Source organism: Panthera onca, chromosome D1, assembly GCF_046562875.1.
Source record: "Panthera onca isolate mPanOnc1 chromosome D1, mPanOnc1 haplotype 2, whole genome shotgun sequence".
In the NCBI taxonomy this organism is placed as follows: Eukaryota; Metazoa; Chordata; class Mammalia; order Carnivora; family Felidae; genus Panthera; species Panthera onca.
The window spans coordinates 16,171,453-16,194,776 of NC_138348.1; the positions used below are offsets into that span (position 1 = coordinate 16,171,453).

General features: G+C 39.2%; 1 protein-coding gene across 4 annotated transcripts in view; it reads right to left on the reverse strand.

Moving 5' to 3' along the window:
* The window catches only part of CSTPP1 (centriolar satellite-associated tubulin polyglutamylase complex regulator 1), a 196,918-nt gene that overhangs the window by 94,024 nt on the left and 79,570 nt on the right, over positions 1 to 23,324 (reverse strand). For all 4 annotated transcript variants that reach the window (XM_078433438.2, XM_078433437.2, XM_078433440.2 and 1 more), the window contains exon 3: positions 18,432 to 18,562. In XM_078433438.2, coding sequence (XP_078289564.1) covers positions 18,432 to 18,562 — 131 coding nt within the window. The remainder of the gene's footprint in view (positions 1 to 18,431; positions 18,563 to 23,324) is intronic.

Sequence of the window (23,324 nt, forward strand, 5' to 3'; positions counted from 1 at the left end):
ATATATTATATATTATATAAATAATATATATAATATATAAATAATATATATGTTATATATATATATATTTGAACCTGTAAATATGCCACTGATTAGAAAGCTTTTTATCTGCCTTGGTCTTTTTCTTTTCTTTTTAATCCAGGTCTATATTGATATAAAGGCTGAAATTACATAAAACCTTTAAATTCTGCTGGGTGAGAATACAGATGTTATCAAGTCCTCCTCTTACTTCCTTCTATGTGATGTGGTTATGGAACAAAAGCAGACTTTTTACTTTATAAAATGTTTGATAATTATAAAACAGAAGGCTCCGAGTGTTAAGATAGTAACAAAGAGGTAAAAAAAAAAACCAAAAAACAGTCATGTTTGTACTGTGACTGGAAGAACAATGGCAGAGAAAATTTATGGAGTAGTGGATCATGCAAAGGCCAGGCCTTCAAAGGTCCTCAGATGCTGTGTAGATAAACACTAGCAGACAAAATTAGGTGAGCATTTTTTTTTTAAAACACTATAGGATAAATGTTATACAAACTGATGGACTGTAAATTTTATTAGGAGAAGGCTTTTGGATTGCAGACCCTTCAGACTTATCAGTAGTGATACCAGAATTTATTCTTTTATACTAAAGTTTTTTAACTGACATAAGGCAGCTGTCAGAACAATAGTCAAATAAAATTAATTGCTATCATTTCTACCTTAAATAAATAAATTCATTAAATATAGGTTTATCAACCTGGAAAGCTTTCTGATATCTTACATAAATCAAATAGCTCAGTTAAGGCTTACAACACTGCCATACTTATGGCTTCCGATAAAATGTTAGTGATAAAATCAAAACGGGTTTTGGGCTCAGCATGCAAAATAAAACTAATTTTTCTCTGCTGAAACTGAGTAAAAATGATGGCCTTGGTATTTGTCTGCTTGGGCTGCCATAACAAAATACCATAGACTGGGTTGCTTAAACAACAGGCATTTATTTTCTCCCAGTTCTGGAGACTGCAAGTCTAGCAGGGTCAGTGTCTGGGGGTGTCTCTCTTTGGTTGAAAAAGGCCACCTTCTCATTGCGTCCTCACACAGCAAAGAGAGGAGGGCACAGGCTCCCTGGTGTCTCTTCTTGTAAGGACACTAATCCCTTTGGATCAGGGCCCTACCCTTATAACTTCATATAACCTTAATTACATCCTTATAGGCCCTCCCTCCAAATATAGTCACCTTGGGGGTAGGGCTTCAACACACTAATTTTGGGGTACACAATTCAATCCCTAGCAGCCTCAGAGGTATCTGATTCTTTAAAGAAATAACACCAGTTATTTCATATATAATGATATAAGACACATTTATTCTTCTCCAAAGAATAAAAATTTTAAACTAACTGAGAAAACTTTTCATTGATTTCTCCAGTGATTACTCAACAATTAGGAATGTGAGCAATTGGCAGGTCCATTGGTTGTTCAGCTTTGACACAACAATTTACTATCACTCCTTTTTGGAACATTTAGACATATAACTAAATGAAAAAAAATTTTTTTGACTGGATGTCAAGATGTTATAAAACAAATCTGTAAGTATCTGCAGCTAATAATCTATGTGAATCACAATTTTCTTGACAAGCTTTTATCTTAAAACCAAATACTGGAAAGCTTTCCATCCAACATCAGGAACAAGACAAGGATGCCTGCTTTTGCCACTTCTACTCAACACAGCACAGGAAGTTCTAACCAGAGCAATTAAGTGAGAAAAAGAAATAAAAGGCATCCAAGTTGGAAAGGAAATGGCAAAACTATCTCTATTTGAAGATGACATCATCTTCTGTATAGAAAACCTTAAGAACTTTCTCTCTCTCTCTCACACACATTATTACAACAGTAAATGAATCTGCAACGGATGGGTGATACAAAACAGCATACAAAAGCCAATTACATTTCCATAAAGTAGCAATGAAATGTGAGAAGGAAACGAAGAAAAACAGTTTCATTCACAATTGCATGATAAGACTAAAATACTTAGGAATAAATCTAATCAGGGAGGTAGAAGACTTGCAGATTGGAAACTATAAAACACTGCTGAATGAGTTCAAAGAAGACTTAAATGGAAAGACATCCTTTATTCATGGATAGGAAATGTTAAGAAGAAAATCATAGGCCCCAAATGGTGTCACTTATGTTAAAGTCCCATATCAGTAAACCAAGACTTAATACCTAACCTAAATGCAGTTTCAACCCCCCCAGAAATGTAACTTTTAACCAGTAAACCATGGGAATTACTGGGTCAGTATAAGGAAATTTACCGATAGGCCCCTTCTGGTCCCCTTAGGAGAGTGAGCCTTGCCTAAAACAATGGATTTTTTGCTAATAATTTCCTTTTTTCTGCTCCCTCTTTACCTTTAAAGACATTTTTTATTTTTTTGTTTTCAGCAATTCAACAAAGCTCCCCTAAATTTGTTAGAAGGGATAATGCCTGATTCATGAATCTATTAATAGAGCCAGTTAGATCTTTAAAATTCACTTAGTTGAGTTTTTGTTAAATAACAGAAGAATTAATATTGTTAAGATGTCAATACTATCCAAAGAAATCTACAGATTCAACACAATCCCTATCAAAATTCTAACAGACTTTTCACAGAAACGGAATAGCTGATCCTCAAGTTCATATGGAATTGTAAGGGGCCCTGAATATCCAGGACAATCTAGATAAAGAAGAATGAAGTCAGAAGACTCAAACTTTCTAACTTTGAAACCTAAAACAAAGCTACAGTACTTACAACAGTATGGTGCTGGCATAAAGACAGACATATAGACCACTGGAATAGAAGAGAGAGCCCAGAAACAAACCTTCACATCTACGGTCAATTGATTTTCAACATGGGTACCATTCATTGGGGAAAGGACTATTCAGCAAGTCTTTCCAGCAAGTGGTGCTTGGGAAACTGGATATCCACACGCAGAAGAAGTTGATCTTATATAAAAATTAACTCAGGGCACCTGGGTGGCTCAGTAGGTTAAGTGTCCAACTCTTGATTTCAGCTCAGGTCATAATCTCAGGGTCATAAGGTGGAGCCCTGCTTCCAGCTCAGTGCTGGGTATGGAGCCTGCTTGGGCTTCTCTCTCTCTCCCTCTTCCTCTACCTCTCCCCCAGACCCCAGCTCTCTCTCTCCCTCTCTTTCTCTAAAAAAACGAAAATAAAAATTAACTCAGAATGGATCAAAGACCAAACTGAAGAGCTAAAACTATAAAACTGTTAGAAGGAAACAACCCAATGTCTTCATAACATTGGATTTGACAATGATTTCATAGATATAACACCAAAAGAGCAAAGAATAAAGGGAAAAACAGATAAACTGGACTTCATCAAAATAAAGACCTTTTATGCACCAAAGGATACCATTAAGAAGGCAAGAATACAAAGGCACCTGGGTGGCTCAGTTGGTTAAGGGTCTGACTCTTGGTTTTGGCTCAGGTCATGATCTCATGGTTTGTGAGATTGAGCCCTGCGTTGGGATCTGCACTGACAGTGTGGAGCCTGCTTCAGACTCTCTCTCTCTTTCAAAATAAATAAACTTAAAAAAACAAAAGGCAAGAAGACAACCTGCAGAATGAAGGAAAATATTTTCACGTTATACATCTGATAAGGGATTCATATCCAGAATATATGAAGAACTCCTACAACTCAACAACAAAAAAACAAACAATGTTATTAAAAAATGGGCAAAGGACTTACACACTTCTCAAAAGAAAACATACAGATGTCTACAGACACATGAAAAGATGCTCAACATCACCCATCATCAGGGAAATGCAAATAAAAACCGCAATGAGATATCACTTCACACCTGTCAGAATGGCTAAAATCAAAAACTCAAGAAACAACAAGTGTTGATGAGGATATGGAGTAAAAGGAACCATTGTGCACCATTGGTGGGACTGCAAAGTGGTGCAGCCATTGTGCAAGACAGTATGCGGTTCCTCAAAAAATTAAAAATAGAACTGCCCTATGATCCAGTAATTGCACTGCTGGGTATTTATCCAAAGAATACAAAAACACTAATTTGGAGGGATATATGTGCTCCTATGTTTATTGCAGCATTATTTACAATAGCCAAACTATGGAAGCAACCAAGTGTCCATCGATAGATAAATGGGTAAAAAAGATGTGGAATATTATTCAGCCATAAAAATGAATGAAATCTGCCATTTGTGATAACATGGAGTTTGAGAGTATTATGCTAAGTAAAATAAGTCAATCAGAGAAAGATACTACCATGTGATCTCACTCATATGCAGAATTTAAGAAACAAAACAAATGAGGGGCACTTAGATGGCTCATTTGGTTAATCATCCAACTCTTCATTTTGGCTCAGGTCATGATCTCACAGTTTGTGGGATCCAGCCTGTGTCAGGCTCTGTGCTGACAGTGAGGAGCCTGCTTGCGATTCTCTCTCTCCAATCTTTCTCTGCTCCTCCCCCTGTTCGCACACTTTCTCTCTCAAAAATAAATAAATGAACATTAAACAACCTCCATTAAGAAAAAAAAGAAACATGGGGCGCCTGGGTGGCTTGGTCGGTTAAGCGTCCGACTTTGGCTCAGGTCATGATCTCACAGTCCGTGAGTTCGAGCCCCGCGTTGGGCTCTGTGCTGACAGCTCAGAGCCTGGAGCCTGTTTCAGATTCTGTGTCTCCCTCTCTCTCTGCCCCTCCCCTGTTCATGCTCTGTCTCTGTCTCAAAAATAAATAAATGTTAAAAAAAAATTAAAAAAAAAAAAAGAAAAAAGAAAAAAAAGAAACAAAACAAATGAGCAAAGGAGAAAAAGAGAGAGGCAAACCAAGAAACAGACTCTTAACTATAGAGAACAAACAGATGGCTATCACAGGGAAGGTGGGTGGGAGGATGGGCAAAATAAGTGAAAGGGATTAAAAGTACACTTATCTTTTTTTTTTAGGTTTATTTATTTTGAGAGAGAGAGAGAGAGAGAGAGCACAAGTGGGGGAAGGACAGAGAGAGAGAACAAGCAGGCTCCACACTGCCAGTACAGAGCCTGACTTGGGGGTCAATCTCATGAACCACGAGATCAAAACCTGAGCCAAGACAAGAGTCGGACACTCAACCAAGTGAGTCACTCAGGCACCCCAAGAGTACACTTATCCTGCTGAGCATTGAGTAATATAAGGAACTGTTGAATCGTTATACTGTACACCTGAAACTAAAATAACACTGTTTGTTAACTACATTGGAATTAAAATAATTTTTTTTTAAATGCAACTCATAAAAAAACCCCCCAAATAACCAACAAGCACATGAAAAAATGTTCAACACCATTACTCACTGGGGACATGCAAATCAAAACAATGAGATACTACTTTGTATCCATTTGGATGCCTTTTATCAGAACAACAGGAAATAGCAAGGGTTGGTGAGAATCTGCAGAAATAGTACCCCTTGTGAATTGCCTGTAAGAATGTAAAATGGTGAAGCCACTGTCGGAAACAGTCTGGCAATTCCTTAGAAGATATTAAACACAGAATTATCATATGAACCAGCAATTCTACTCCTAAGTATATGGCCAAGAACCAAAGACAGGGTATTCACATAGCTACTTGTATACCCAGGTTCACAGCAGTGTTATTCACAATAGCCAAAAGGTAGAAGCAACACAAGTGTCCAGTGACAGATGAATGGATACACAAAGTATGATATATACACACCATGGGTAGGATGGGAAGAAATTCTTTTTTTTTTTTTTTTTTAATGCCTACTTATTTATTTTTGAGAGAGAAAGAGACAGAGAGAGAGAATCCCAAGCAGGCTCTGCACGGTCCGGTCAGCACTGGGCCCAACGTGGGGCTCGAACCCATGAACTGGGAGATCATGACCTGAGCTGAAATCAAGAGTCGGATGCTCAACTGAGGGAGCCACCCAGGTGCCCCAGAAAGGGAAGAAATTCTGACCCATGCTACATGGATGAGCTGTGAAAACATCATGCTTGGTTTAAGAAACTGACACAAAGGAACAAATATTGCATAATTCTACCTATATGAGGCACCTAGAATAGTCAAAGACATGGAGACAGGAAACAAAATCTGGGGCTAGAAATGGGCAGTAATTTCTTAGTGGGTAAAATATTTTAGTTTGGGAAGATGAAAAAAGAGGGAGATGGATGGTGGTGATGGTTGCACAGCAATGTGAATGTAGTTAATGCCACTGAACTGTACACTTAAAAGTGTCACGGGGGCGCCTGGGTGGCTCAGTCGGTTAAGCATCCGACTTCGGCTCAGGTCATGATCTTGCGGTCCATGAGTTTCAGCCCCGCGTCGGGCTCTGTGCTGGCAGCTCAGAGGCTGGAGCCTGCTTCCAATTCTGTGTCTCCCTCTCTCTCTGTCTCTCCCATGCTCATGCTGTCTCTATCTCTCACGAATAAATAAACATTAAACAAAAAATGAAAAGAAAAAAATGGTTAAAATGTTGGAGCACCTGGGTGGTTCAGTCAGTTGAGCATCTGACTTCAGCTCAAGTCATGGTCTCATGGTTCGTGAGTTTGAGCCCCATATCGGGCTTGCTGCTTGTCTGCACAGAGCCCGCGTTGGGTCCTCGGTCTCCCTCCCTCTGTCTCTCTCAAACACAAACATTTTAAAAAATGGTCAAACTGTTCAATTTTATGCTATTTATATTTTATCACCAAAGAAGATTTCCCTATTTAAAAAGTGGTCAGAATGACAAATTTTATGTTATATATATTTGACCACGATCAAGGGATAAATATATTTTAAAACCCTTAGACCTAGTTGCAAGACAAGATGACTGCTAAGGTCCTTTCCTGTTTGAACATCTTTTGAGACATCATGGTAACAAGGAGAAAAGAGAAACTGAATCTAGTGGAGGAATCAGCTCCTGACTCCTCATTCTGAATTAAGCGTGTAACTCTACCTTTCAAGAGGTTACAAATGGACCAAGGCATTGTAGCAATGGTAGCAAACTCAAATGCCTACAGGGGCCAGGCAGGAAACATAAGCAGATGAAGCAAGGCAGCTGGGGATGGCGGTAAATCTGAGGCCACCACATGCCCTGTCTAAAGGCAGCAGCTGCACCTCCGCCCCGGGGAAACCGCCTCCCTGTTGGAATGTGGGCGTGGTATCGGGATGATTTTCCATTCTTTTTTTTCTTTTTTTTTTTTTTTAATTTTTAATGCTTATTCGTTTTTTGAGAGAGAGAGAGAGAGAGAGAGAGAGAGCGAGCGAGCACGAGCAGGGAGGGGCAGAGAGAGAGGGAGACACAGAATCCCAAGCAGGCTCCAGGCTCTGAGCTGTCGGCACAGAGCCAGACATGGGGCTCAAACCCACCAACCATGAGATCATGACCTGAGCTGAAGCCAGACACTCAACCCACTGAGCCACCCAGGCACCCCATGATTTTCCATTCTTTAAGTGAAGTTGAATTGAGATTTTTATGTTAAAGGTTGGCATCTACTTAAAAAAAATATTCTTAACAGTGCAAGCCAAAGAAAATGTAACTGCAGGCCAAAGCTTGTGTAGTCAGATGACCACTAGTTTGCGATTTCTTTCACAGCATAAATGTGACACCCAGAATACAAAAGAAATGGAGGTAGTACTATTAGTTAGATCCTCACCAATGTTTAACGTTTGCATACAGATCATGATCTAAATCTTTGAATCGTTGTTTGGAAGCACCAGAGGATACTGAATATTATTTTAATTAGGTGTCAATTGATATTGTATAGCTTTGAATGGGTCAGTTTTTTTTTTTTTTTTTTTTTTTTTTAATTTTTTTTTTCAACGTTTTTTATTTTATTTTTGGGACAGAGAGAGACAGAGCATGAACGGGGGAGGGGCAGAGAGAGAGGGAGACACAGAATCGGAAACAGGCTCCAGGCTCCGAGCCATCAGCCCAGAGCCTGACGCGGGGCTCGAACTCACGGACCGCGAGATCGTGACCTGGCTGAAGTCGGACGCTTAACCGACTGCGCCACCCAGGCGCCCCGAATGGGTCAGTTTTTAGAGGGGCACTTTGAACATGAAATTTAGTGCCTTGCATATAGTAGGTGATTAATAAGTAGCAGCTATTATTATTTTAAATCAAGGCTCCGATACAAATTTGAAAAGAGTATAAAGTTCTTTCAAAAGCAACCCTACCCTCTAATATAAGAGATGATAATATAATCCATTCAATAATCACAGATTACATAGGGATTGGGAAGTGATGGGCCTTCGTATTAAATAATATAAAAGAAATCATTTATGTATGTTAGGTGCTAAGAGTACAATTACTGGCAAAGCAAACAAGCTTCTTACCCTCATAAAGCTTACAATTTGATAAGGGAGGTGGACATTAAGTAAAGGGCCATTCAAAAAATATTTAGTCTGAAACTGTAATAAACAGTATGACTAAAAGTTACAGGATGATTTGCAAAAGAATAATGAAGGCATCTAATTCAGACCAGGAAGGGAGTAAGAGAAAAGGTCCTTTAAGGAGCTGACCTTTAAACTAAGGCTTAAAAGGATAAAGAGAGTTTAGCAACCTAAGGGTATTATGCATGGAGGGCACAGAGGGTGGGGTACGAAAGGAGGTGGTGACAAAAGCATTCCGGGAATGCTTGTGTGACATGTGTGGTAGCCCCCAAATAATTGAAATAGAAAAAAAAAATAAAGGAACATTAAAAAGAGGGAAAGATGAAAGTTACTAGAGGTAGAGAGGTGAAAGATTTGAGGTGACATCAAATGTCAATGTTCTCCCTGGAGAAAAGGTTTTGAAGAAGGAAGTAAAAATGGAAAAAGAAAAGAAAATCAGAATAGAGAAGAAATAAGTAAAATGGGGGAGAGGAACCAGGAACTTGGGGTTGAAGAAGTTGTTTATTGGCCACATCAGGTTTCTGGGGCAAACATGGAGACGTGGAGCTCTTGGGGGAGCAGGTGCAGAGGACGGGCCAAAGGAAACCACAGGACCGAAGAGATTACATGGAAGGATTTTTATTTGTTTGTTTAAAAAAATGACTAAAGTAACAAATACTCTTTAATATTTCAAACAAGACAGCCACCCACTCGTGAAGTAAACACTGTTAATCCTCACAGGATGGTTTTTAGTAGTGAGGATGAGGATTAGTGACCAGCAAAATCAGGTGGAAGTTTGAGGCAGTTACACAGAGAAGTCAGACCAAAAGCTTTATTTCAGCCTAAGTTGTCTGCATTTTCCCTTGAGATCACTTTGGCCACCATAACAAAGGTATTTTAGGAAAAACAGTTTTTATCATATGATTTATATAGACCGACTGTAAGTCTCTGATTCCCAGAATGTGATCTTCTTTCATGAATGCAGGGATTTTTTTTTTTTTTTTTCAGATCTCTGATTATCAGACCACAAATTCCATGAGAACAGGAATTTCTGTTCCACTCACTGCTTTATCAGTAGCAACTAATACATAAATGTTTGTTGAATGAGTGAATATACCTAGACCATGAAGACAAATCACAGTAAATTCAGGATAAAACATAAAAAGTGAAAGAATTAAAACAAAAACAAAAACAAAAAAAGGAAAGGAAGAAAGGAAGGGAGGGAGGGATGAAATCGGCAACAATTTAGATTCTGGCATTCATTCTTTTTTTTTTAAAGATGTTTGTTTATTCTTTTAGAAAGAGAGAGCATGCATGAGTCGGGGAGAGGGGGAGAGGGAGGGAGACGGGGGCGGGGGGGGGGTGGGGAGAAAATATCAAGCAGACTCCACGCTCAGCGAGCACAGAACCCAATGCGGAGCTAGATTCCACGACCCTAGGATCATGACCTGAGCTGAAATCAAGAGTTGGAAGCTCAACTGACTGAGCCACCCAGGTGCCCCGATATTTTATTTTTAAGTCATCTCTACACCCAACATAGGGCTCGAACTCACAACCCCAAGATCAACAGTTGCTTCTTCTGACTAAGCCAGCCAGGTGCCCCTGGCAATCATTCTTGACTCTTCTCTCTCACACCCCACACCCAATCAGCAAGTCCTGTCAAACCAACCTTAAATAGCTCTTCATCTCCCTTCCACTTCCTGTTCTGCTATACTGGCTCCTAAATGGTCTTACTATCCCCGCCTTTCACTCTATTTTCCATGCTTTTGCCAGTCTCATATGTGAAAATACCACACAAATTGATAAGGCCGTACTGACTGGCTGTGATGATGTTTCTTTCTTAGGCACTAAGCACCAGCCACAATGAATTTCTTACTGCTTCCCAAAGGAAATATTTTGTTTCATGTCATCATACTTTCAGAAACCTTGTTTTTTTCTTGCTAGAATATACTCCTTATTTGCTTAACAGCTTTCTACTACTCCAAGATCCACCCCAACTATCTTTATTCCTTTATAACCTTTCCTAACTTCTGCAGAACTATTTCTGCCCTTGTACCATCACTGAATCTTTTACATGGCTTTAATAATCACTTATACTCTGGGGAAACGATTTCCAGACTATTTTACTGGAATATGAGCTCCTTGAGGGCAAGTATTGTCATTGACTCAGTTGTATCTCAAGCATCTCACACACTATTTGATGGAGAACACATTAAAAAAAAGAGTACTCCTTCTAGTCAGGTTTCTGGCTTCTTCAGCATTGGTTTTTTTCACTTACTAGGTCTGTGACCTAGAACAAGTTCTTTAACTTTCTAAATCTCAGTTTCATTTTCTGTGTAAAAGTGAAAATAAAAGTATCTACCTAATACATAGCATTATTGTGAAGAAAAATTAGATATTGTATATATGAAGCAACTTAATAAATGTTAATTGCTATCGTTATCATTATTTTCATTTTTGATGTTGTATTTTTTATGTCTAGAAAGTCCATTTGGATCTTTTTAGTATCTTCCATTTATCTCCTAATTATATGCATGTTTTCCTTTACATACTTGATTATATTTATATGATTTAAAATAACTATTTGAAGGTCTTTGATTCTGGGTCTGTGTTTCTACTGATAGATTTTTCTCCTGGTTATGGGTCATATGTTCCTATTTCTTCTAATGTCTGGTAATTTTTAATTGGATGCCAGACATTGTGAATTTTATGTTATTGAGTGCTAGATTTTACTGTCTTCCTCTAAAGAGTATTGAATTTTGGTCTGGTATACAGTTAACTTCCTTGCAGAGAGATCAGTTTAACCCCTTCTCTTTTGGGGCTGCTGAGGACTCTATCAAATGTCAATGCCCTGTGTACCTTGAGGTTTCGCCACTTTGGCCGGTAGCAGTGTGAACTATTCTTACCCCTGAGCATACTCCAGGAATTGTTTAGCCTACTGGTTTCTGGTGGTTCTTTTTCCAACCCACACATGTGCAGAGTTTGTAGCCAGAGACTCAAATACCCACTTGTAGCTCTTTGGAGCTTACTGAGCAACTCCTTCCTCTTTGGTTCTCTGCCCTGCAAATTCTGGCCACTTTGGCTTCTCCAAACCCCAATCTCTGCCTCCTCAACTGAGTAAGACTGCTGGGCTCTTTAGATCTCCTCTCCTATACTGCTGCTTGGCAACTGCTTCTCAGAGACCACAGCCCCATATTAACTGTTCAATGTCTCAAAGAGTTGTTTCAGATACATTGTCTAATTTTCTAGTTGTTTATGGCAGGGTGACAATTCCCTTAGTAAGTACTTCCTCAATGGCAGAAGAGGAAGTGCTCCTCATTCTTTTTTTTTATTTTATTTTACTTTTACATTTATTTATTTTTGAGAAACAGAGTGAGACAAAGCGTGAGCAGAGAAGGGGCAGAGAGAGAAGGAGGCACAGAATCAGAAGCAGGCTCCAGGCTCTGAGCAAGAGGTCAGCACAGAGCCTGATGCAGGGCTCGAACCCACAAACTGTGAGACCATGACCTGAGTCGAAGTCGGACGCTCAACTGACTGAGCCACCCAGGTGCCCCCTCATTCTTTTATTAAATGAAATACGCGCGCGCGCATACACACACACACACACACACACACACACACACACACACACACTCATTTGTAAAAGCACAAAGCTCAAAATTAAATTCTAACAAACTGTAAAAACAAACCTTGGACAAAAGCTCTTTTGAGCTAATATCCCTAAGCAGAAGTGAAGATTTCCTTCAGGGAATTTTAATCTTTGCCAGACTTGAAAATTGAGATTAATTTTTCACATTGAAAGAAATACCAAAGTGAGAAGTTGAATTTTAAAGTCTTATTACATATGAATAGATCTTTTTGCTTCCAAGACTCTAAAGTTGCCTTGATAGCAGGAGGTTCACTATAATCTTCATGAGGTTATTTGAATTTCAGACACAGGAAAATTAGCATCATTCAGGACTCAGTCATGCAGAAATGACATTACATCCCTATACTTGCTAAAAACTGGGACAAACTGTTTCTTGCCAGAAGGGATCAGGTCCTTAGTTTTCCACAGGTGGCTTCATTTTTAGATATGTTATGCTGCAACTCTGCTCTTCTTTTGCTGTTTCCCAGAAGAGCTAATTTCTTCTTGATAATGCTAAAATATGTACATGATGTTCTAAGGAAGTTATCTGCAGAAGAACAATAGAGTAGCAGCTCTATCAAGCAGGAGCCGAGTACGTGGCATTCTAATTGAGAAAATGGGGCTTAATAAGTACTTTCTGTTGGAACTTTGCCTCTGAGTGTTTTTGCTCATTCTGGATTAAAACTGGGGACTCACACATTCCAGGACTGAAAGATGTTCTAAAGTTTCCTGGAAGAAACTGAGAATATGTTAAACATGGCTTAACCAAAGATTTTAGGATCACCTAGATGCAAATGTTGCATTTGGTCTTTAAGAACTCAGAGGCTGTCTGATTAAGAAGAAGCATAACAATCGATATCCAGCATAAAATCTAGATCTTGTTTATGGCACAGGAAAAACAGGGAGAACTTGGAGCTGCTTCCTCTTAGCAGCTGGATGAATCACTGGCAGCTGCTATAAGAAAGGTAAAGAAACCCACATCTGCTCAGAGTCCAAATGCTATATGGATCCCTTGTGATAGTAAATACATTCTTGAAGAGGCCCCGCTTCCAAATCAGGAAAAGAATTGAGGATGCCTTAAGACTGCTTTCCATACTTCTCTCCATGTGCCTATTTCACAGAAACCAGCTCTTGCTGTATGTACCATTCTGCAATATAGTGAGTATTGAGTAAATATTTGCTGACCAGCTAAGGGACTGGGAAAGCATTGGGAAAAACGGGTTCTGAGGAAATACTACAGACTTCACCTGTATACTCACAGCTCCCAAGTTTTGTTTATGTAGAGACCAATGGGTTAGTTTCTCTGAGGTAGTTCACTTAAAATCGAGTCCACTTTGATTTTTGTCCACTAGTGCATATCTTCTGTAAAGGAGATGATGCTATTTTCTCAGTACACTAAGTACTTTCTGTACAATAATGTAATTAAGATGGATAATCTTGGGGCACCTGGGTGGCTCAGTCGGTTGAGTGTCCGACTTCAGCTCAGGTCACGATCTCACGGTTCGTGAGTTCGAGCCCCGCGTCGGGCTCTGGGCTGATGGCTCAGAGCCTGGAGCCTGCTTCCGATTCTGTGTCTCCCTCTCTCTCTGCCCCTCCCCCATTCATGCTCTGTCTCTCTCTGTCTCAAAAATAAATAAACACTAAAAAAAAAATTAAAAAAAAAAAAGATGGATAATCTTTTTTTTTTTTTATCTTTTTTTTTAGTGTTTATTTATTTTTGAGACAGAGAGAGACAGAGCATGAATGGGGGAGGGGCAGAGAGAGGGAGACACAGAATCTGAAATGGGCTCCAGGCTCTGAGCGGTCAGCACAGAGCCCGACGCGGGGCTCGAACTCACCGACCGCGAGATCGTGACCTGAGCCGAAGTCGGCCGCTTAACCGACTGAGCCACCCAGGCGCCCCTAGATGGATAATCTTTTAAGTTACATGTCATAGAAGTCATGATTGGAGTAATAAAAATAGCAGAAATAGCATATTAGCATATTTGTAAATCTGGGTTCTATTTCCAACTTTCTTACTTACTTACTCTGCAATCCTTCTGCAAGTTACACAATTTATTTATAAAATGGGAACAATAATACCTACCTTACTTATTTCTTAGGATAGTAGAAATGATCTAATAAAATACCAGGTAGACAGAGTTTTAGGAAAAAAAAGGCTTGGATCTTTCGTTAGGTTTATTCCTAGGTATTTTATGCTTGTTGGTGCAATTGTGCATGGGATCAGTTTCTTTTTTTTTTTTTTAAATATATGAAATTTATTGTCAAATTGGTTTCCATACAACACCCAGTGCTCATCCCAACGGGTGCCCTCCTCAATACCCATCACCCACCCTCCCCTCCCTCCCACCCCCCATCAGCCCTCAGTTTGTTCTCAGTTTTTAAGAGTCTCTTATGCTTTGGCTCTCTCCCACTCTAACCTCTTTTTTCTTTCTTTATTTGTCTTTCTGTTGCTTCATTATTAGTGTATAAGAATGCAACTGATTTCTGTACATTAATTTTGTATCCTGCGACTTTGCTGAATTCATGTATCAGTTCTAACAGACTTTTGGTGGAGTCTATCGGGTTTTCCATGTATAATATTATGTCATCTGCAAAAAGTGAAAGCTTGACTTCATCTTTGCCAATTTTGATGCCTTTGATTTCCTTTTGTTAAACAACAGTGGTGAGAGTGGACATCCCTGTCGTGTTCCTGATCTCAGGGGGAAAGCTCTCAGTTTTTCCCCATTGAGGATGATATTAGCTGTGGGCTTTTCACAAATGGCTTTTATGATGCACCAAGAATCATAAAATACCTAGGAATAAACCTAACCAAAGATGTAAAAGATCTGTATGCTGAAAACTATAGAAAGCTTATGAAGGAAATTGAAGAAGATACAAAGAAATGGAAAAACATTCCATGCTCATGGATTGGAAGAATAAATATTGCTAAAATGTCAATACTACCCAAAGCTATCTACACATTCAATGCAATCCCAATCAAAAGTGTACCGGCATTCTTCTGGAAGCTAGAACAAACAATCCTAAAATTTGTATGGAATCACAAAAGACCCTGAATAGCCAAGTAATATTGAAGAAGAAGACCAAAGTGGGAGGCATCATAATCCCAGACTTGAGATTCTACTACAAAGCTGTAATCAAGACAGCATGGTATTGGCACAAAAACAGACACATAGACCAGTGGAATAGAATAGAGACTCCAGAATTGGACTCACAAAAGTATGGCCAACTAATCTTTGACAAAGCAGGAGAGAACAGCCAATGGAAAAAAAGTCTCTTTAACAAATGGTGCTGGGAGAACTGGACAGCAACATGCAGAAGAATGAAACTAGACCACTTTCTTACACCATACACAAAAATAAACTCAAAATGGATAAAGGACCTGAATGTGAGACAGGAAACCATCAAAACCCTAGAGGAGAAAGCAGGAAAAAAACTCTCTGACCTCAGCCGCAGCAATTTCTTACTTGACACATTTCCAAAGGCAAGGAAATTAAAAGCAAAAATGAACTATTGGGACCTCATGAAGATAAAAAGCTTCTGCACTACAAAGGAAACAATCAACAAAACTAAAAGGCAACCGACGGAACGGGAAAAGATATTTGCAAATGACATATTGGACAAAAGGCTAGTATCCAAAATCTATAAAGAACTCACCAAACCCCACACCTGAAAAACAAATAATCCAGTGAAGAAATGGGCAGAAGACATGCATAGACACTTCTCTAAAGAAGACATCCAGATGGCCATCAGGCACATGAAAAGATACTCAACGTCATTCTTCATCAGGGAAATACAAATCAAGACCACACTGAGATATCACCTCATGCCAGTCAGAATGGCTAAAATGAACAAATCAGGAGACTATAGATGCTGGAGAGGATGTGGAGAAATGGGAACCCTCTTGCACTGTTGGTGGGAATGCAAACTGGTGCAGCCGCTCTGGAAAACAGTGTGGAGATTCCTCAAAAAATTAAAAATAGATCTACCCTATGACCCAGCAATAGCACTGCTGGGAATTTACCCAAGGGATGCAGGAGTGCTGATGCACAGGGGCACTTGTACCCCAGTGTTTACAGTGGCACTTTCAACAATAGCCAAATTATTCAAAGAGCCTAAATGTCCATCAACTGATGACTGGATAAAAAAATTGTGGTTTATATATACAATGGAATACTACTTGACAATGAGAAAGAATGAAATATTGCCTTTTGTAGCAATGTGGATGGAACTGGAGAGTGTTATGCTAAGTGAAATAAGTCATACAGAGAAAGACAGATACCATATGTTTTCACTCTTATGTGGATCCTGAGAAACTTAACAGAAGACCATGGGGGAGGGGAAGGGAAAAAAAAAAAAAGAGAGAGAGAGAGAAGGAGGGAGCCAAACCATAAGAGACTCTAAAAAACTGAGAATAAACCGAGGGTTGATGAGGGGTAGGAGGGAGGGGAAAGTGGGTGATGGGCATTGAAGAGGGCACCTTTTGGGATGAGCACTGGGTGTTGTATAGAAGCCAATTTGACAATAAATTTCATGTTAAAAAAAAAAAGAAATAAAAGGCTCGGTAGCTATATATAAAGTAGCAGTAGCATCATGAGAGCAGGGTGGAGGATGTTGTCAAGTCAATGAGATCAGGGCATGTACCTGTTCACTTACTATACCCCCAGCACCAAGCATGTGGTAAGTCTACCAGAAATATCTGTTAAGTAAATGAGGAAATAGTTTAGGCCTTTCTCTACTCTCAGGTAGGGTCACTACAGAAACTGCTTTATTTAATAGTTATTTCAATCAGTGTTTTTTTTTTTTTTTTAATTTTCCTTGGAATATAATCATAGATGCCAAACCAAAAGTACGCAAATATAAAAATTACTTGTATTTTCTAGTGCATTTAGCTCTTGTCTCAAAGATTATAAGGTGAAATGAAAATCTGGTATTAGTAAACTTTATTCTACTTCCCCAAATCTGTATTTCTAGAAACTAATTTGTATTACCTGCTGCTTCATGGAGTGTTTTCACTGTGTCCCTAGAAATTTCAACTTTTCAAAAACTTAACATGCCATTTCATTCACATTAGTCAAAAGGAGGGAGCAACCCAAGTGTCTGTTGATAGATGAATGGATAAACAAAATGTGGATACATACAATGGAGTGTTCTTCAGGCTTAAAAAGGAAGGCAATTCTGACACATGTCACAACATGTATGAACTCTGAGGACATTGTGTTAAATGAAGTCAGTCATTCACAAAAAGGGAAGTATTACATGATTCCACTAACACGAGGTACCTAGTGTAGTCCAATTCAGAGACAGAACGTAGAACAGGGCTTGCCAGAGGCTGGGGGCAGGGGAGGAAATGGAGAGTGCTTAATGGGGAAGGGGAAGAAGTTCTGGAGATGGATGGGAGTGATGATTTCGGCACAGTGTGAGTGTACAATTACCTGGAAATTTATCAGGGCTCTTCTCACTCACCTTATGTGCCAAAACCAATCGCCAAATCCTTTGGATTTGATCTCTGAAAGCGCCCCTTCCGTGGATGCTGCCTTAGTTTTGGCTCTTGTCATTTCTCACGACTGCAAGTCTCCTAACTAACCACGCTCGCTGCCTCCAAACTCACCCTCTAAGCCATTTCGATAGGAAATGGCCTTTCAAATGATCTTTCTCGAATTCAGATATCATCACACCACTCTTCTGAATAAAATCCTTTAACCTACAGCATAAAATTCAACTTCTATTTTTACGGCAAAAATGGTCTTTCAGGACCTGACTATTCCATTCCTTCGCAGGCTCATCTCCCCTAATGCCCTTCACAAACTCTAGCCATTCTGATCTTCTCAGGTTCTTTTATGCCTCTACATCACAGCACATGCTCCACTAGAATGTCTTCTCTCCTTTATCCATGTGGATAACTCTTACTCTTCCTTCCCACATTAGACCAAACAACCAGTTCTCAGGAGAACCTCCTCTAATCTACTTGCTCCCCTTTCTCTAACCATAGGGTCCCCTCACCCCCACTCAGCAGTTTCCTTCTTTGTATTCGCACCGTTTCTTCAATCTACGGCATGGTATTTTAATATTTACCAAGAGCAAAGGCTCTGGAGCCAGACTGCCTAGGTAGGGATCCCACCCCAGCATGTGCTGTACAACCCTGTCAAGTTACTTAACCCCTCTGAGCCCTGGTTTCACTAGTTATAACGGGGATGATAATATCTACCATGGAGAGCTGTTGTGAAGAATAAATGAATGACCGCACACAAAGTGCTAAGAACTCCACTTGGTTCCTAATAGGTAGCCTTGTGATGACGATGGTACTAGTAATGGTAGTAGTGTCTGTGACACAGACAGATAGCTTCTCAAAAGCAAGGTGTTCCTAGAGCCTCAAATAGCAGTCACTCAAATAGTATTTATGGGAACAAAAGAGAGACAGAAGTTTAGAAGAAAGGAAGGCAAGAAAAGAATTTGGGAAGACTCACCGCCATTTTTGCCCACAGTTCGGAAGCATCTCCAGAAGGCCCGTAAGAATGATGCCCGGTTGTGAGGGGTTGCTTGGATGAAGCTGAATTCCCGAAAGAGAATGTGAGTTCCCTGACACACACTGTTAAAACTGCAAAGAGAAAAATCAAGGAATCATTAGATGAATAGTTTTTGGAAGGCTGGAATCAGAGTGAAAACTCAAGACCAGACAGAACCACTGCCCAAAAGGAGGAAAATCTTTTTTCTCCAACAAACTCTGAACTACAGATTAGATGAAGTCTTTCAATGAGGAAATCTCTTCATATAACCACATCCTTCTGAAAACTCTTGGAGTCCAATTCCTCTGTGTGCTTCCCACCTCCGACATATATGTACTGAGGGACTTTTCATCAGTCACTGGAACACTTCAGATAGAGGGAAATGTTTCATTCTTTAACTGGATGACACTGGCACTTGTATTTTTGGGGAGAATACTTCTCCTGCCACATTTGGAATTATATTTCCTTAAAGATATTGTTTCTGTACTGTCTCTGATCTACATCAGCTGCCATGAGAACAAAATGGCTCACAGGGACATAACTGGATTGTCTGTTCCAGTTTGGGGGTGATGTATACCTCTTTGACAATAACCTCACAGGCAAGTCCATGTGCCAAAGGAAATGAAAGGTTGCAAACAGAACACTAAAGGCAAATAAGAACAAGGGTAAAAAGTGGCCCCTGAATGACAGTATGAAGCAAAGCCCCAGAGCCCAAGTGAGTCATTGTTTAAGCTGGGCCGGGGAAGGGGAAAAAAACATACTCCATTGCTTTTGGGTTCTTCTGCCAGAGAAAGAAAGGCTGTAGAGCCTGGCGTAATCTAAAAATGGAAATTCCACCAAAGAATAGGCAATTATCCAGTAATCATCACAACCAAAGGCAGACTTCAGGTTCCAGAAAACTCCTAAATTCCCTGACAAGTATATCAGGAGTGGAAAATGTGTTAATCTTTGTAGAGAAACAGGCATTAAACTAAAGATGGCAAAGCAATAGAGAGACAGTGGAAATTCCAAATGCCACTTTTCACTTGCTGACCATTTAAGGGGGAGGGGGGGAGGGGAGGGCGCAGGAGGGAAGGATCTGAATCTCTGAACCAAACAGGAAAAAATTTCAGGAGGCATCTGTTCCATTTTCCTTTTTCCTGACCAAGTTCTGAGGGGAACATCTAACCTGTCTTTAATATAGAGTGTGTTATCACTTAAGATAAAATTAGCTTCTTCCTGGTAATATTAATAACACTATGAAAAATCAAATTACCTACTCTTCTCCCCGTGGAAAACTAGCATAGAAATCTACTTCTGAGACACTATGAGGAAGTATGAGGAAAACATCTGGTGAAGGATTAGCTTAGAGGAACAATTTTTAAAAAGCAATGAAAGTGTTAACCTAACCATGCAGTTTGCAATGCTATTGTCTTGAGCAAAGGAAAATGAAAAATAAAGCAAATGAGCTGTTACAGGTAAATGGGGTAGGTCACATTTCTAGCAAATGACGTCTAAAATGATAACAATCTAGTCTAAATTTATGAAGCTATCGAGAAAAGAATTAGTCCCAAAGTATGCTTCATACCCCCCATGGGAAAAAAGCTGGTGTCTAGGTCATAGTCTAGGCTGTAAAGAAACTAAGACTAGTGAAATTATATCCTTAGTGTAGCTTTTTTAAAATATCTTTTTTTAAAACTAGGGAATAATTTATGCATTGAAGACTCTGGCTGAGACTCATTGTACAGATAAGAATTTACATAAGAAGTTATAAAATCAGAATTTTAAAAAACAAACTGATAGGCCAAGGACATATAATACTGAATACAGTAATAAGATTTATAATTGTATTTACATTACTGCCTTTAGATAATCCCTACCAATAAAATTCAGCTGGTCAGTATGGAGATCACAATCACTTTACTTAAAGAGTCAATAGACAATCTTAATATAATCAGTGGAAATTATTTTACATAAGATGGCTGTAACAAAAAAGCAGAAAATACAATATATTGCTCGAGGCTTTACTGTTTCTCTTCAACCTGAAATATCTTTTCCCTATCTCCATCTGTTGAAATTTCTATCCAGTTTTTCAGGACCATCTCAAATGCCACATTTTGCAAGAAGTTTTTTCCCCGATTCTACACTCATGCCCAATTCCCACCACGACTTACTTCTCACTACTGCTACTCACAATCTGCTGCCTTTTTAAAAAGTTATTGGACTGGGGCGCCTGGGTGCCTCAGTCGGTTGAGTGTCCAACTTCGGCCCAGGTCATGGTCTCATAGTTCGTGAGTTCAAGCCCCATGTCAGACTCTGTGCTGACAGCTCAGAGCCTGGAGCCTGCTTCGGATTGTGTCTCCCTCTCTCTCTGCCCTTTCCTTGCTTGCTGTCTCTCTCAAAAATAAATAAACATTAAAAAAAATTTTTTTTAAGTCATTGGACTTACTTCCCCTACTAGACTATAAGTGCTATGTAATAAGCAATTAGGTTGTACTCATTTTAGCCTCCATTACATTATCTAACACATAGTACATACTACTCTATAAATCCCTTTGGCAGTTGATCTAGAAAGATCAGAAAAAAATACACAATACTAGATAGAAATTATCAGATTTATATTTATAGTTAGCCACACTGGAAATACTTAAAAGTTGGCATTTTATAAACTTTTTAAAAGTCCAGGACTTTGGGGGCGCCTGGGTGGCTCAGTCAGTTAAGCGTCCGACTTCGGCTCAGGTCATGATCTCACGGTTCGTGAGTTCAAGCCCTGCGTCAGGCTCTGTGCTGATGGCTCAGAGCCTGGAGCCTGTTTCAGATTCTGTGTCTCCCTCTCTCTGACCCTCCCCCGTTCATGCTGTGTCTCTCTCTGTCTCAAAAATAAATAAATGTTAAAAAAAAAAATTTTTTTTTAAATTAAAAAAAAAAAAAAGTCCAGGACTTTGGTCTGCTATTTGTATTGTAATATTGCGATACTCAACTGTGTTTTGATCAGTATTTGCCTGGCATATCTTTTACCGTGCTTTTTAATTTCCATTCTCCTGGGTCATTTTGTGTCAGATATTTCTCTTGTGAGTAGTATATAGCTGGATTTTTTTTTACCCAACCTTACAGTCTCTGTATTTTAAAAAGCGAGGTTTTTAAAATCTATCTGATTAATTTCTGCCATCTTATTTTATCTTTTCCATAAATTATTCTTCTTTGACTTGTTTTTCTTTTCCTGCTTTCTATTGTGTTAGTAAAGCTTTTTCTTTTTCACTTTTCTCTCTCCCCCCGCCATTAGATCGGAAGCTATGACAGAATCTGTAACTTCTTAGAATTCCTCTTAAACATTAAACATACATATTTAGCTACACATTTTTTTAATTGAAGTATAGCTGACATACAATGTTACATTAGTTTCAGGTGTACAGGACAGTGATTTCGACAGTTCTGTACATCATGCAGTGCTCACCGTGGTAAGAGTAGTCACCATCTGTCACCATATAAAGTTTTTACAGTTGACTATATTCCCTATGCTGTACTTCTCATCCCCATGACTTATTTATTTTATAACTGGAAGATTGTAACTCTTAAACCCCTTCACCTATTTTACCCATCTCCCTCCCCCTCCTCTCTGGCAACCATCAATTTGTTCTCTGTATTTATGAGACTGTTGCCGTTTGTGTATGTCATGAGCACGCTATGAAGGTACACACACGAGTTATGTGTTTCCACGATGTCAGCTTTATTCAGTCATAAAGCAAGGTTAACATGATTATAAAGCAGGTTCAGGATTCCAAACTCAAATGACATTTCACCATGTGATTAACTTGGCTTCTTACACAACACACAGAGCAAAAGGCAAGACAAATCACACAACAAACAACATAGCGGGTAGGAAGTTAACGAACCAAACTTGAAGTCAGTCTGTGGATGTGTCCTTGAGATAAGGCCACGGTCCGGTCCAGTCTGGTCCGGGTCAGCTCTCAGCACTTACTGCTTATTCTGTTCAAGCCTCAGACGATCCCAGTTCTGTTCAGAGATCAATCGGACAGAGCTTTCGCAGATGCTGCCTTTTTAAAGTGGTCAGACATAGAGGGGTCAGTGTCTCCTCAATGTCTGAGGAGTGACATTTTGCTGCAAAAATCTTCCCCTTTTAAAGGGATTTAATCAGTCTTGGGCCCCTGCAGACTTCCTCTGCTTCTGCTTGTTATCAGTTCTGGGGTGTGGTCAGCTGGTGCTGGTCTGGCTGATACCTGGTAGCTACAGTACCCTTAAATGTTTGCATCATTGCTTGACACAGGCCCCTGCTTGACATGAGTGACTCCATCTTACTCTCCACAGTGTATGTGTATTCGTTCATTTGTTTTGTTTTTTAGATTCCACATATAAATGAAATCATACGGTTTTTGTTCTTCTCTGAGTTATTTCACTTAGTGTAATACCCTGTAGGCTCATCCATGTTGTCAGAAATGATAAGATTTCATTCTTTTCTATGGCTGAGTAATATTCCACTATACGTGTATACCACATGTTCTTTATCCATTCATCCATCAGTGGACACTTAGGTTGCTTCCATATCTTGGCTATTGTAAATAATGCTGTGATAAACATGGATGCATATATCTTTTCAAATTAGTAGCTACACATTTCTTAAAATGCCAAATCACTCATCATCTTTGTTACTCTCCAAAGCAAGACAAGAACCAAAGCACACTCTAAATAACCCAGGAGCACTCTTCTCATCTTCTGATATTATTTTCCAGAATTTGACTTCTATCTTTTTAAATTTAAAACTTTTTTTTTTACTGTGGTAAAATGTTTATAATATTTATTATTTTAACCATAACATGACATTTGTCATTTTAACTGTTATAAGTGTACAATTCCGTA